This window comes from Pleurodeles waltl, chromosome 3_1, assembly GCF_031143425.1.
Source record: "Pleurodeles waltl isolate 20211129_DDA chromosome 3_1, aPleWal1.hap1.20221129, whole genome shotgun sequence".
NCBI classification, from domain to species: Eukaryota; Metazoa; Chordata; class Amphibia; order Caudata; family Salamandridae; genus Pleurodeles; species Pleurodeles waltl.
Window position 1 is genome coordinate 256969595 of NC_090440.1, and position 14622 is coordinate 256984216.

A 14622-nucleotide genomic window follows, 5' to 3' on the forward strand; every position below is an offset into this window, starting at 1 on the left:
ACCCCCTGAGAAGGCTTCGCGGACCCCCAGGGGTCCCCGGACCACAGGTTGGGAACCACTGGTCTAGTATAATTAGCGCTGTGGCAAAATCAAAGCTAGTGTTCAAAACCATGTCATAACATCAGCGATTCTGATCAAAGCTGTATTATAATGACAACAATAACATGATTTGTCACCTTACTGCTTAGCACCAAATAGGAAAAGTAGATATTTTGAGGGACAAGCAGATTTCTGAAGAATCTTGCCCTTGGACAAGTAGATGATTTATAAAATTCCATACTGCTGTAAATCCGTCTCCCTGGTTTGTTATTCCTCAGCCAGTTATGTTCATCACTGCTGATAGTCGATGTTCACTTAAGCATTAACCTCGGAGTGCTCCTCCGTTATTTTAAATAGTAATTTTTCTTTAACTTTTTAGGAGAGCACAGCAGCTCCAATTCGGTACTGGGCTGTTCGTTTTACTGATGCGGTTTTGCACACTTTTTATATTTTATTTAAACACACGTCATTATGTGCATACTTGCACTATAGCGCTTAGGCTGGCTTATGTCTTTCAAAAATTAGATCTAGTTATATTGTCAATTCTGGTTTCCTTATTACGTAGGCAAATACACATTAAAAATGAAAAAGTATTAAAAACAGAAATGCCACCATTGCAGGTTTGCATAAAGTGAAAAATTAACACTGCAAAAAAAAGACAAAAAAAAAAGAATAAAAAAAATTAAATAAAATCAGAAATGAAAACAGAGTGGTCTACCTTGATTAGAAGCTAGTCTCAGGATTTAAAACCCATCATCACACAATGACCCAGTCAATATGTTAAGAGACTTAAATTAAAATTCCAAGATGAATGTCTCAAATTCACAATGAGTGAAAAGACAAGTGACAAAACGTATCTTATACGGGCAACTACCACCTCACCTGTCTCTGTACATAATCAATAGCACGGCTTGCTGCATCAGGATAAGTACCATTGTACTCATTGTATACATTTGCAATGCTTTTATCCACTTCGCTTTCCACCTACAAAAGGAGAAAAAAATGAGACGCAGTCAGACTCTTAATTTCTTGCAGCAGTAGTAAAATTAAAAACTTTTCTTATTGTATCTGTAGGGGTTTGTAAACAACACTGCTACTGCACAGACCGAGATATTTTCTCGCATTAAAAAGCTAAATGCCATAAAAAAACAGATCACATGAAAAACTTATAAAAAAAATTACAATAAAAACAACGTGCATTCTACTTGCCACTTTGTAGCAAAAATCAGGCATGGCTTTCCATTCTTCCATTACAGAAAGTTCGAGTAATCAATGGCGAAAGGTTAAGTGTCCTAAAAACATAAGTTGTACACCAGATAAATGGGAAAGAGGGGCCAGGCAAGAGAACAGAATATTAAGCAGATCCAGGAAGGCAGAACAGCATGAGAGAGGAAATGAGTGTGTGTAGTATGTCATAGCTTGAAGAATGTTTAAGATGTCATAGCATGTAGAACTTAGAATTGAGAAGGGTAGAGATAGAATCCAGCAGTGAGGACAACGGAGACTGAGGAGAAGGAGTAGTTGGCAGTTGGTGGAGCTGGATGGGGCCTCTGTAAATAAATAAAAGCTACTTCGTGAATCCGAATGACTCACTGTGATTTATGGACCCAACTTTACAGTGTGACACTAACAAGCTGCGAAAGAAAAGAGCCAGGGCTGGCCAGGGTGGCCCGCACTGCTCATGCCAACTGCATGGGCAGTGCAATACTTACTGAAGCATATGATGTACGTTTGGACACTCAAAATACAGGTATCACTACAAAACCACTACATCCGGTTTTCACTCACAAGTGCCTTAATGGATGTTGGACCCAAAACCCTTATCACTCTAACAAGGGGCCTGTGGTCAGTATTATTAGGACCCTCCACAGACATTTCTCCACAGATCCCAAGTCCACACCATTCCTTTTGCCATACTGAGGGACTTGTCATGGTTCACACTGCTTTAGGACACCCATCAGCATATCTAATTCAGCACTCATCCCTCCTGAATCCAAACCCAGCGACTAATTGATTGGTCTCTTGCCCTGCTTCTCTTGTGCAACTAGAAACTCGCAGGCTGGGGTACTGGCAGAGGGGCTCAGAAGTACAGAGGCCTCCACTTGCCCTCTGTATTTTAGTCTTCCATATAATGTAATTTTTTAAAAAAAGTGTTATTCATACCCAAAATCTTCAACACTCGCCTAGAATAAGTTTCCTAATGCTCACCAAACTGCCGTGAACGCAAGTGTCAAGGTAAATTTGCGAATTTGTGTGCAATGGATTTTAATACTGCATTCTGTATTTTGGAATGAGCCACAAAATGGTTCCTTGGTGACAGTTCCATGTGACCACTGTATGTCACAAGCCATAGAAGAAGGTTGAATTAGTTCTCTTTCACGTACCCTTCTTGGGCCTGCACATCCAGACAGAAGCTTTATTGGAAGGGATGCATCCCACAGAAGGTAGCACTGGGGCTGGCTCCAAGCAGGAGTACAAACAAAAAGGACACAATGAAATGTCAGATCTCTGCAGCTGACCGTCATCTGCTGTCCTTAAGCAGCCATCAGGGACAGACAAAAGGGCAGACCTTGCTTAGAAACTGTCACCTTGAAGAACAGAAACTGAAGTCCAGTTCCTCAGCCCTATCATCCACTAGCAGGCAGTGCACATAAGAAAAACTAATCAGCAGTGTCTTTTTAACAAAGTTTTCATAGCATCTCTAAATGTAGTCCTGCCACCATCATCCTCACTTCAATGTATGGGTCTCAACCCCAGCCACATGAACACAGGCAAATCACTTATATTGTCTGGGAAGGTGGTCCTCGCCCACCATTTCGTGCTACAAGTACAAGCCTAGGGTATTCAAAAGGGGTCCCACTGACATCTGTATTTATAGAGACAGATATACCCACACATTCCTACTACAATACATGTGTCACATGTTTTCTGTACTTAGACCCAAGATGCCAGTGCCAGGTTCTAGGTTTCATCTAACTGCGGGACTGTAAGAGAGAGGCAGTAGACTGCACTCTCTCTTGACATGGTGAAAGAAGTCCAGTGATACTATACAGCCTCAACCTCCCTCGATTAGTCTATTACAAAGCAGGTCTTGAACCCTGCATTGTAAAGGCACAGGCCTAGGCCCCTACACACAAAATAAAATTAATTGGTGTGGCACTAGGGGCAAAACACATTTTAGGATAACAGTTTTATACGAGTGAGGCACTCCGGACAGGAAAAAGCCTGTACTGCATATGCATTGGACATTTCTTTCCCAACAGGAAGTCACCAAATTAAGGCCCAGCCAGGGGAGATAAATCTTGGCCCTCATTTTAGCCCAATATAAATTTACGAATTGTATAGAGGCGGCCTGTTCAATTATATATTGTCTTAGTATACGTAAAACTATGCTCACCAAAGAGAAAGCATGGTGAAATGTACTTTTAGCTGTGAACTTTGCACTGCCCAAGGTTAATGTATATATTCTGCATTCTTTTTATGCACAGTAACTTTTGTTAAAATTGAAACGATGGTCGACGACGGTATTGAAGCACTCCTGTACAGAGTTAAAGCAACGTGGGCAGGATTAAACCCTGGTATTCTTAGGTCAGTTTTCTCCCAAGATTAACTGTTTCTATGAACCTAAGAACTTCCAAGAAATTATAGTGTGTTTAGGTTTCGCCTGCATATCACTTGTGCTGTGGCAAAATCGTTTGTCTTTGAAGAAAAGAAAAAAAAAATCTTGAAAAGGGACTTACAGCTCGCCTACAGGCTTCCCATTACTTACCACTGGTTGGCTTCTCTGGCCACTCTCCTTTCCTTGCTTCTTATTGGTCAGCAAGAATCCTCATGTTACAGGTTGTACTTCCTCTATTCTCCTTCGGGCCTCGGCTGTTCTCTGGAGCATCGACTAAATACTCCTTCCGGTTGGTGATCAGTGGCTGGCCCCAGTGTCCTTCCACATGCCAGGTGGGCTTCTGAGGTATTTCTTTTTTACTTTCTGTAAAGCAGTCTGTGCGCCTGAAAGGTCGTCATTACCACCCTGTTTCTTACTGCTACCAAAAGGGTTACTTGTGGTGCTTCATTGGGACACTAAGTAGCTTTCCACATAGCATGCAGGCAGCGTTGCACTGCTTTCACTGCACAGCTCGCTCAGAGGCCACTCTCCGTTATTACTAAATGAATGTTGCTTGTTGATGGTGCAGACTTTAGGGACTGGAAGCATTTATGTAGTCGATTCAAGGCGTTACATGAAAAAGGTTGTGTCACAGCGCTAGATCACAGAAACTTCTTTCGGAAATGCTGCCAACAGACAAATGCGCCCTACCCCAGTGAAGGACGGTAAACAGAGGGCCGAAACAGAATGTTACCAGGCCAAGAGAACCGGATACTTACAAAATAAGCCTCAGAACACAACAGCGCCATCGAGAGGGCATGAGGGGAAAAAAACTATCAGGTTTATGTAGTTATGTATCATTTAGTTGTATTTCCCATCGCATTTAATTGATCGTTCAGGTATATCTGTGTTCAGCTTTCAATGAGGTACCAAGTGGAGCAGTGACATACGGTTCACCTCCAGCCATTCCATTTCTTTTCTTTCTTTTTTTTACCCAACACAACTCTGCGTCGCAGGCACACACAACTGAAAGGACAAGTTACGTAATTTAGATTACACCTGGTCCAAAAACTGACTTGCAGAAAGCGTTTAGAAAGTCACTGCTCTCGACAACTCTGAACTAGTTGATAATGTAAACGCAGAAACGGGCGGCTTGTTTAAACGATCTGCCCGAGGTCGTCCAGGGTTTTGTTTAGTTTTCTTTACCCTTACACTCAATAAGCATTTCCTTCTGTCGCTCCTGGTTATTTATTTTCAGTGACTGCATGCAGTGCTTGAGTTCAGAATCCTACTGGTGAACTCTGCTGCCTAGCTTTAAAATGATAAAATAGTTAAATTGACCCCCACGCCCTTTCTCCTCCGCATCCTTATGAAGCAATGAACGCATTGCTAACTCTGCTTTGTACGTCCTTTATTTTCTTGCTGCTCTAAGTGAACTACGGAGGAAGCACTGTTTGCTTTTATTTTTCCCTCGATGGATAAGGAAAATGTCACTTACCCAGTGTACATCTGTTCGTGGCATTAGTCGCTGCAGATTCACATGTTGTGCATAGTCCGCCGTCTGGTGTTGGGTCGGAGTGTTACAAGTTGTTTTTCTTCGAAGAAGTCTTTTCGAGTCCCGAGACCGAGGGACTCCTCCTCCTTTGTTCCATTGCGCATGGGCGTCGACTCCATGTTAGATTGTTTTCCCCGCAGAGGGTGAGGTAGGAGTTGTGTATGTTAGTAATAGTGCCCATGCAATGGAATGAATAAGTATGTACCAACTAAGGTTTAAGTAATATATTTACAAATGTACAAATGTTGAAGATAACTTCCAAACGGCTACAGGCTTCCGGGGAGGCGGGTGGGCACATGTGAATCTGCAGCGACTAATGCCACGAACAGATGTACACTGGGTAAGTGACATTTTCCGTTCGGTGGCATGTGTAGCTGCAGATACACATGTTGTGCATAGACTAGTAAGCAGTTATCTCCCCAAAAGCGGTGGCTCAGCCTGTAGGAGTGGAAGTAGTCTGAAATAAAGTTCTTAGTACGGCTTGACCTACTGTGGCTTGTTGTGCGGATAGCACATCTACACAGTAGTGCTTAGTAAATGTGTGAGGCGTAGACCATGTGGCTGCCTTACATATCTCGTTCATTGGAATGTTTCCTAGGAAGGCCATGGTAGCGCCTTTCTTTCTGGTTGAATGTGCCCTTGGTGTAATGGGCAGTTCTCTCTTTGCTTTAAGGTAGCAGGTTTGGATGCACTTAACTATCCATCTGGCTATACCCTGTTTTGATATTGGGTTTCCTGTATGAGGTTTTTGAAATGCAATAAACAGTTGTTTTGTTTTCCTAATTTCTTTTGTTCTGTCAATGTAGTACATTAGTGCTCTTCTGATGTCTAATGTATGTAGTGCCCTTTCAGCTACTGAGTCTGGCTGTGGGAAGAACACTGGTAGTTCTACCGTTTGATTTAAGTGGAACGGTGAAATAACTTTTGGTAAAAATTTTGGATTGGTTCTTAGGACTACCTTATTTTAGTGTATTTGAATAAAAGGTTCTTGTATAGTAAACGCCTGAATTTCACTTACTCTTCTTAGAGATGTGATGGCAATGAGAAATGCAACCTTCCACGTTAAGAATTGCATTTCGCAAGAGTGCATGGGTTCAAAAGGTGGGCCCATGAGTCTTGTTAAGACGATGTTGAGGTTCCATGAAGGAACAGGTGGTGTTCTTGGTGGTATAATTCTTTTCAGGCCTTCCATAAACGCTTTAATGACAGGTATCCTAAATAGTGAAGTTGAATGGGTAATTTGCAGGTATGCAGATATTGCTGCGAGGTGTATCTTTATGGAAGAGAAGGCTAGATTTGATTTTTGTAAATGTAGCAAGTATCCCACTACATCCTTTGGAGATGCATTTAATGGTTTAACTTGATTATTATGGCAGTAGCAAACAAATCTTTTCCATTTGCTTGCATAGCAGTGTCTAGTGGATGGTCTTCTAGCTTGTTTTATGACTTCCATACATTCTTGGGTGAGGTTTAAATGTCCGAATTCTAGGATCTCAGGAGCCAGATTGCTAGATTCAGCGATGCTGGGTTTGGATGCCTGATCTGTGGTTTGTGTTGTGTTAACAGATCTGGTCTGTTGGGCAACTTGACATGGGGTACTACTGACAGGTCTAGTAGTGTTGTGTACCAAGGTTGTCTTGCCCATGTTGGTGCTATTAGTATGAGTTTGAGTTTGTTTTGACTCAATTTGTTTACTAGATATGGAAGGAGAGGGAGAGGGGGAAAAGCGTATGCAAATATCCCTGACCAGTTCATCCAAAGAGCATTGCCTTGAGACTGCCTGTGTGGGTACCTGGATGCGAAGTTTTGGCATTTTGCGTTCTCCTTTGTTGCAAATAGGTCTATTTGAGGTGTCCCCCAAATTTTGAAGTAAGTGTTTAGAATTTGGGGGTGAATCTCCCATTCGTGGACCTGTTGGTGATCTCGAGAGAGATTGTCTGCTAGTTGATTTTGGATCCCTGGAATAAATTGTGCTATTAGGCGAATGTGGTTGTGAATCGCCCAATGCCATATTTTCTGTGTCAGGAGACACAACTGTGTCGAGTGTGTCCCTCCCTGTTTGTTTAGGTAATACATTGTTGTCATGTTGTCTGTTTTGACAAGAATGTATTTGTGGGTTATTATGGGTTGAAATGCTTTCAGCGCTAGAAATACCGCTAACAGTTCTAAGTGATTTATGTGAAACTGCTTTTGCTGTATGTCCCATTGTCCTTGGATGCTGTGTTGATTGAGGTGTGCTCCCCACCCTGTCATGGAAGCATGGAAGCATCTGTTGTTATCACGTATTGTGGCACTGGGTCTTGGAAAGGCCGCCCTTGGTTTAAATTTATACTGTTCCACCATAGAAGCGAGATGTATGTTTGGCAGTCTATCAACACCAGATCTTGAAGCTGACCCTGTGCTTGTGACCATTGTGATGCTAGGCACTGTTGTAAGGGCCGCATGTGCAACCTTGCGTTTGGGACAATGGCTATGCATGAAGACATCATGCCTAGCAGTTTCATTACCATTTTGACTTGTATCCTTTGTTTTGGATACATGGCCTGTATTACATTGTGAAATGTTTGAACCCTTTGTGGACTTGGAGTGGCAATCCCTTTTGCTGTGTTGATTGTCGCTCCTAAGTATTGCTGTGTTTGACACGGCATAAGGTGCGACTTTGTGTAGTTGATCGAGAAACCTAGTTTGTGGAGGATTTGTATGACATATTTTGTGTGCTGAGAACACTGTCTTAGCGTGTTGGTTTTGATTAACCAGTCGTCTAAGTACGGGAACACATGTATTTGTTGCCTTCTGATATGTGCAGCTACTACTGCCAGGCATTTTGTAAAAACTCTTGGCGCAGTTGTTATTCCGAATGGCAACACTTTGAATTGGTAATGTATTCCTTGGAATACGAACCTTAGGTATTTTCTGTGTGAAGGATGTATTGGTATATGGAAATACGCATCCTTTAGGTCTAGTGTTGTCATGTAGTCCTGTTGTTCGAGCAGTAGGATTACGTCTGTAACCATGTGAAAGTGGTCTGATTTGATGTAGGTATTTAGTGTTCTGAGATCTAGTATTGGTCTCAGACTGCCGTCCTTTTTGGGTATTAGAAAGTATAGTGAGTAAACTCCTGTGTTTATTTGTTGTTTTGGTACTAATTCTTTTGCTTCTTTTTGTAGCAATGCTTGAACTTCTAGTCCTAGAAGGTCTATATGTTGTTTTGACATACTGTGTGTTTTCGGTGGGATGTTTGGAGGGAATTTGAGGAATTCTATGCAATAACCATGCTAGATAATTGCTAAGACCCAATTGTCTGTTGTTATTTCCTCCCAATGATTGTAAAATTGGCTTAGTCTCCCCCCCACAGGTGTTATGTGATGGGGCTGTGTGACTTGTAAGTCACTGTTTATTTTGAGGAGTTTTGGGGCTTTGGAACTTTCCCCTATTCTTTTGGAATTGACCCCCTCTATATTGCCCCCGAAAACCTCCTCGCTGATATTGGCTCTGGTAAGTGGGCCTTGCTTGTGATGTTGTGGTTTCTGTTGGTTGACCTTGAAACCCTCCCCTAAAAGGTGTTTTGCGAAAAGTGCCTCTGCTCTGCGGGAAGTAGAGCGCGCCCATGGCTTTGGCCGTATCAGTGTCTTTCTTGAGTTTCTCAATAGCAGTGTCGACTTCCGGCCCAAACAACTGCTGTTCATTAAAGGGCATATTTAGCACGGCTTGTTGAATTTACGGCTTGAACCCTGAAGTACGCAGCCATGCGTGCCTTCTTATTGTAATTGCAGTGTTTACTGTCCTTGCAGCCGTATCTGCTGCATCCACTGAAGACCGTATCTGATTATTTGAGATACTTTGTCCTTCTTCCACCACCTGTTGCGCCCTTTTCTGGAACTCTTTGAGTAAGTGTTCTATGAAATGCTGCATCTCATCCCAATGAGCTCTATCATATCTTGCCAAAAGTGCCTGTGAATTGGCAATGCGCCATTGGTTTGCTGCTTGTGCTGCTACTCTTTTGCCCGCAGCATCAAATTTACGACTCTCCTTGTCTGGAGGTGGTGCGTCCCCTGAGGTATGAGAGTTTGCTCTCTTACGCGCTGCCCCGACAACTACTGAGTCCGGTGTCAATTGCGTTGTAATATAAACGGGATCTGTTGGCGGTGGCTTGTATTTTTTCTCCACCCTTGGGGTTATGGCTCTGCCTTTAACAGGATCTTGAAAGATTTGTTTGGCATGTTTTAGCATTCCTGGGAGCATAGGTAGGCTTTGGTACTGGCTATGGGTGGATGACAGGGTGTTAAACAAAAAGTCATCCTCAATTGGTTCGGAATGCAAGGTGACGTTGTGAAAAGCAGCCGCCCTTGCGACCACCTGTGTGCAAGATGTACTGTCCTCAGGTGGCGACGGCCTTGCAGGGTACGAGTCTGGGCTGTTGTCTGATACTGGGGCGTCGTAAAGGTCCCATGCATCGGGATCATCTTGACTCATTGTAGTATGAGCTGGGGAGTGCATCATTGGTGGAGTTGTTACTGGTGATGCATGTATTGATGGTGGTGGAGACGGTGGTGGAGTTGTTCTCTTCGCCACTTTTGCCTGTGGCTGCTTGTCCTTTTGTTGAAAGGCAAGTTTTCTTTTAATCTTAATTGGGGGAAGAGTGGTTATCTTCCCTGTGTCCTCATGAATGTGGAGCCTTCTTTGTGTGTAATCTGGCTCTACAGTTTCAAGTTCCACTCCAAATCTATGCTTTTGCATTTGGGAGGTTAATTCTTTTTCCTCTGTGTAGAAACTTGTTTTCGGCTCCGAGGCTGGATGTTTCGGAACCAAAACTTTTTCAGATGTCTTTTTAGGCTCCGAAGAAACCTTTTTTATTTTCGGCGTGGTGTCTCGGTGCCGAACGTCTTCGGTGCCGCTGTCTCAGTGCCGAATTTTTTCGGAGCCGCTGTCTCGGTGCCAATTTTTTCAGAGCCGCTGTCTCGGGTCCGAGGTTGCTGTGTGGCGGTATCTCGACCTGAGTCGGATGACTTCGCCACAAGCGTGCCCTTTTTCGGTGCCGATGGTCGGTCACCTATTTTTCGGGTTAAGCCATGGCCTGTTGGCGGTGGCGTCCCCTGGGCTTTTGTTGTCTTCTCGTGAGTCTTATGTTTCGACGTCTTACTCACGTTTTTTGGCGTTTCTTCGGCCTCGAGCTCTTCTGAGTCCGACTCGTGTATGGAGAAAGCTTCTTCTTCCTCCTCGAAACGCTCTTGTCCTGTCGACGCCATTTGCAGTCTTTCTGGCTCTTCGGTCTCTTAATGTCTTTCTTGACCGAAACGCTCGACAGGCTTCACAAGTATCTTCCTTGTGCTCGGGAGACAAGCACAAGTTACAGACCAGATGCTGATCCGTATACGGATACTTGTTATGGCATTTTGGGCAGAAGCGGAATGGGGTCCGTTCCATCAGCCTTGTAGTCACGTGTGGCCGGGCCAACCAGGCCCCGACGGGGGATCGAAAAAACCCCGAAGGGCCACCGGAGCTCTTCTGAATTCGGTGTCAATTTGTTCTAACTAACCCGATACCGAACGCAAACAATACCGACGTTTTTTTCCGAGATTCTAACTAACTTTCCGACCCGAAACACGGAGCGAAAAGGAACACGTCCGAACCCGATGGCGGAAAAAAAACAATCTAAGATGGAGTCGACGCCCATGCGCAATGGAGTCGAAATGGGAGGAGTCCCTCGGTCTCGTGACTCGAAAAGACTTCTTCGAAGAAAAACAACTTGTAACACTCCAAGCCCAACACCAGACTGCGGACTGTGCACAGCATGTGTATCTGCAGCTACACATGCCATCGAACATATATATATATATATATAGATGTACCTGTTTGTATGTTATGCATCTGCAGTTCAGTACAAATGGTCATAGTCATCTCTGCTTGCAAAGGCACAGAAGAAGCAGCATATAGTTGCACACCACACCAAGACTTTACCATGCCTGACCTAGTCAGTGAACTACTCGGCCTCCTTGTAGCTCAATGGGCAAGTACAGCCCTTCGTTCCTCTGAACTCTGACCTTTGTCAGGAGTTCAAGGCCCTCCTCCACCCACAGGCTTCTGCCTGCGCCTCATCACTGATGTTTAGTGGGCGAGCTCTGCTCTTCTACTAGGCTGCCTTCTGCCTCTCTTCTCCTTTTTTTCCTCTTTTGCATCTGATTCACTCTGTGTGCTTTTCCTTCAGTGTTCTGTCCCTTTTATCTTTTGCGTTTCACTCTCTCCTCCCCGTTTCTATCTCCTCTCTCTCACTCCACCCTCTCTCTCTCCCCCGCCGCTGCTGCCCCGCACCCGCTGTATTCCCACCGCTGCTGCCCGCCCCCTTTTTTTCACACCGTTTTGTGCTCCAGCTCCCTCCTCGCCGCTGTTCCCCTCCCCCCCCACCCTACTTAATGGCAACCACAAGCCTGTCTACGCCCGCCTGCACCTGGGCCGCCCCCAGAGCCGGAACCCCTGGTTCTCGCTTCTCCCACTGCCGCTACGACACCATCACCCTCCACTCACTCGACGTCGGCCGCTCATCCAAATGCCACCAGACCACCCTGAGGCTCACGCGCGGACCCTTCTCCTGCCAGAGCTGCACCTTAACCAGCCTCCATGCCAGGGCAGGACGCAACCATCTCAGATGCATCCTACTCAACACCCGCTCCATCCACAAACACCATCGAACTCTGGAACCTACACTACAGCCTCCACGGATGTCGCCTTCTTGACCGAGACCTGGATGAACCCCTCCTCAGTGCCCAACATCGCCACAGACATCCTGAAAAGCTACAAGATCACCCGTAGGGACCGCATCAACAGACCAGTAGGAGGCATCGCCATCGTCCAGAGGAATACCCTCAGAATCACGGCCATACCGAAGACACCCTCAGCGCCGCCGAACACCTACACTTCCAGATCCACACGATCCAAACACCATCCTCAGAGGGACCCTCGTATACAGACCCCTCCCACCCCCACCCCCCAGACCCAGACAGCTGTTCAGCGACTCCATCACCGACATCGTCAGCACGTACTCCCTCACATCCACAGACTACATACTCCTTGGGGACCTGAACTTCCACCTCGAGAACACCGACAACAACTCACCCACTCCGCAGGACACACGCTCGACCCCATCTTCTTCACCAGCAAACACGTCTCCTTCAGCCACACCACCGAACTCCACTGGACCGACCACTGCTGCATCCACTTCACTTTCTAGAAACCCACAACTCAAAACCACCCGCAGCCGATTCCCGCCGCAGCTGGAAAGAGGTCACTGAAGACCAGCTGATCACCACCCTCTCCACAAACGACACTGGCGCCCGCAACCCCAGGCAATGGATCGACGACTGTGCCAACACTCTCGCCACGATCAAGAAGCCTTCAAATAGACGCACCGACAGAAAGGCCATCTGGTTCACCACCAACCTCCAAGAATCCAAGCAAACATGCTGAAGACTCGAGAAGAAGTGGCACCAAGAACAGACATCGGACAACCACACAGCCCTCAAGAACAGCATCCGTAGACACCACCAACTCATCCGAACCTCCAAAACAACCTCCTATCAAAGAACGCATCGACAACAACGCACACAGCTATAAGGAGCTCTTCAACATCGTGAAGGAACTCTCCAACCCCGGTTCCAATGCCGACATCCCACCATCTTAAGACCTCTGCGACTTCCTCGCCACTTTCTTCTACCACAAGATCGCAGACAGCTTCAATACCCAGGCCCCCCGTCAACCACCAACACCACAGACTCACCGCCCTCCAGCCACACAAACCTCCTGCTCAACTGGACCCAAGTCAACGACACAATATAAATTATGAACACCATCCACTCCGGCTCACCATCCGACCCCTGCCCTCACCACATCTTCAACAAAGCGAGCTCTGTCATCGCACCCCAACTCCAGAAGATCATCAACAGCTCCTTCGAGACCGCCACCTTCCCATAGAGCTGGAAACACACAGAGATAAACGCCCTCCTCAAGAAACCCAAGGTAGACCCAAAGGACCTCAAGAACTTCCGGCCCATCTCCCTGCTCCCCTTCCCAGCAAAAGTCATTGAAAAGATTGTCAACAGACAACTGACCCACTTCCTCGAGGAGAACAACACACAGCACCGAAACCGCCCTCATCGCCGACATCAGGACCCTATTTGACAACGGCGAAACCGCAACCCTCATCCTCCTGGACCTCTCGCCCACCTTAGACACATTCTGCCACTACACCTCATGCACACACCTCAACGACGCAGGGACCGGCGACAGATCCCTGGACTGGATCACCTCCTTCCTCACCGGCAGAGCCTAGAGAGTCCGCCTCCCTCCATTCCGCTCTGAAGCCACCAAGATCATCTGCGGGGTACCCCAAGGGTCATCCCTCAGCCCGACCCTCTAACATTTACGTGACACCACTCGCAAACATCATCCGATCACACGACCTCAACATAGTCTCATACGTTGGTGACACTCAGCTGATCCTCTCCCTCACCAAGGACCCCGCCACCGCCAAAACCAACCTCCACAAAGGAATGAAGGCCATCACCGAATGGATGAAGAGCAACTGCATGAAACTGAACTCTGACAAGACTGAGGTCCTCATCCTCGCCTCCACCCCCCTCCGCCTAGGACGACTCCTGGTGGCCTGTCACACTGGGAACCACACCGACACCCACGCAACCTGGGGTTCATCCTGGACTCATCGCTATCAATGACCCAGCAAATCAACACTGACTCTTCCTCCTGCTTCAACACCTTCTGCATGCTTCGGAAAATCTACAGATGGATCCACCCGGAACCAGAAGGACGGTCACCCAAGCCCTCGTAAGCAGCAGACTGGACTACGGCAACGCCCCTTTACGCAGGAATCACAGCCAAGCTCCAGAAAAAAGAACGCCTTTGCACGCCTCATCCTGGACATCCACCGCCACATCACAGCCCACCTGAGAGACCTGCACTGGCTCCCCGTCAACAAGAGAATAACGTTCAAGTTCCTCACTCACGCTCACAAAGCACTGCACAACACCAGACCAGAATACCTCAACAGAAGACTCACCTTCTACACCCCAACCAGCCAGCTTCACTCCGCTGACCTTGCCCGAGCCACTGTTCCACGCATCCACAGAATGACCGCCGGTGGCAGATCGTTCTTCCACCTCGCCGCCAAGACGTGGAACACCCTTTCTATCCACTTGCGACAGACAGAGGACACTGCTAACCTTCAGGAGACACCTCAAGACCTGGCTGCTAGAGCAGTAGCAGCACCCCCTACCCCCTCCCCTCAGTGCCTTGAGACCCTCAAGGGCGAGTAGTGCGCTTTACAAATGCTATGATTGATCCCTACCTGTGATCCCCATGCTGGATGTCGTTCAGTAGTGGAGTTTAGGATGTAAAAAAAACATTGACAAAGCCAACAGAT

General features: G+C 46.4%; 1 protein-coding gene across 1 annotated transcript in view; it reads right to left on the minus strand.

The window, feature by feature from the left end:
• TSPAN3 (tetraspanin 3) overlaps positions 1-14622 on the minus strand; it is a 111450-nt gene that overhangs the window by 39043 nt on the left and 57785 nt on the right. Inside the window, exon 4 of the mRNA XM_069222344.1 lies at positions 922-1023. Within this exon, the coding sequence (XP_069078445.1) occupies positions 922-1023 (102 nt within the window). The remainder of the gene's footprint in view (positions 1-921; positions 1024-14622) is intronic.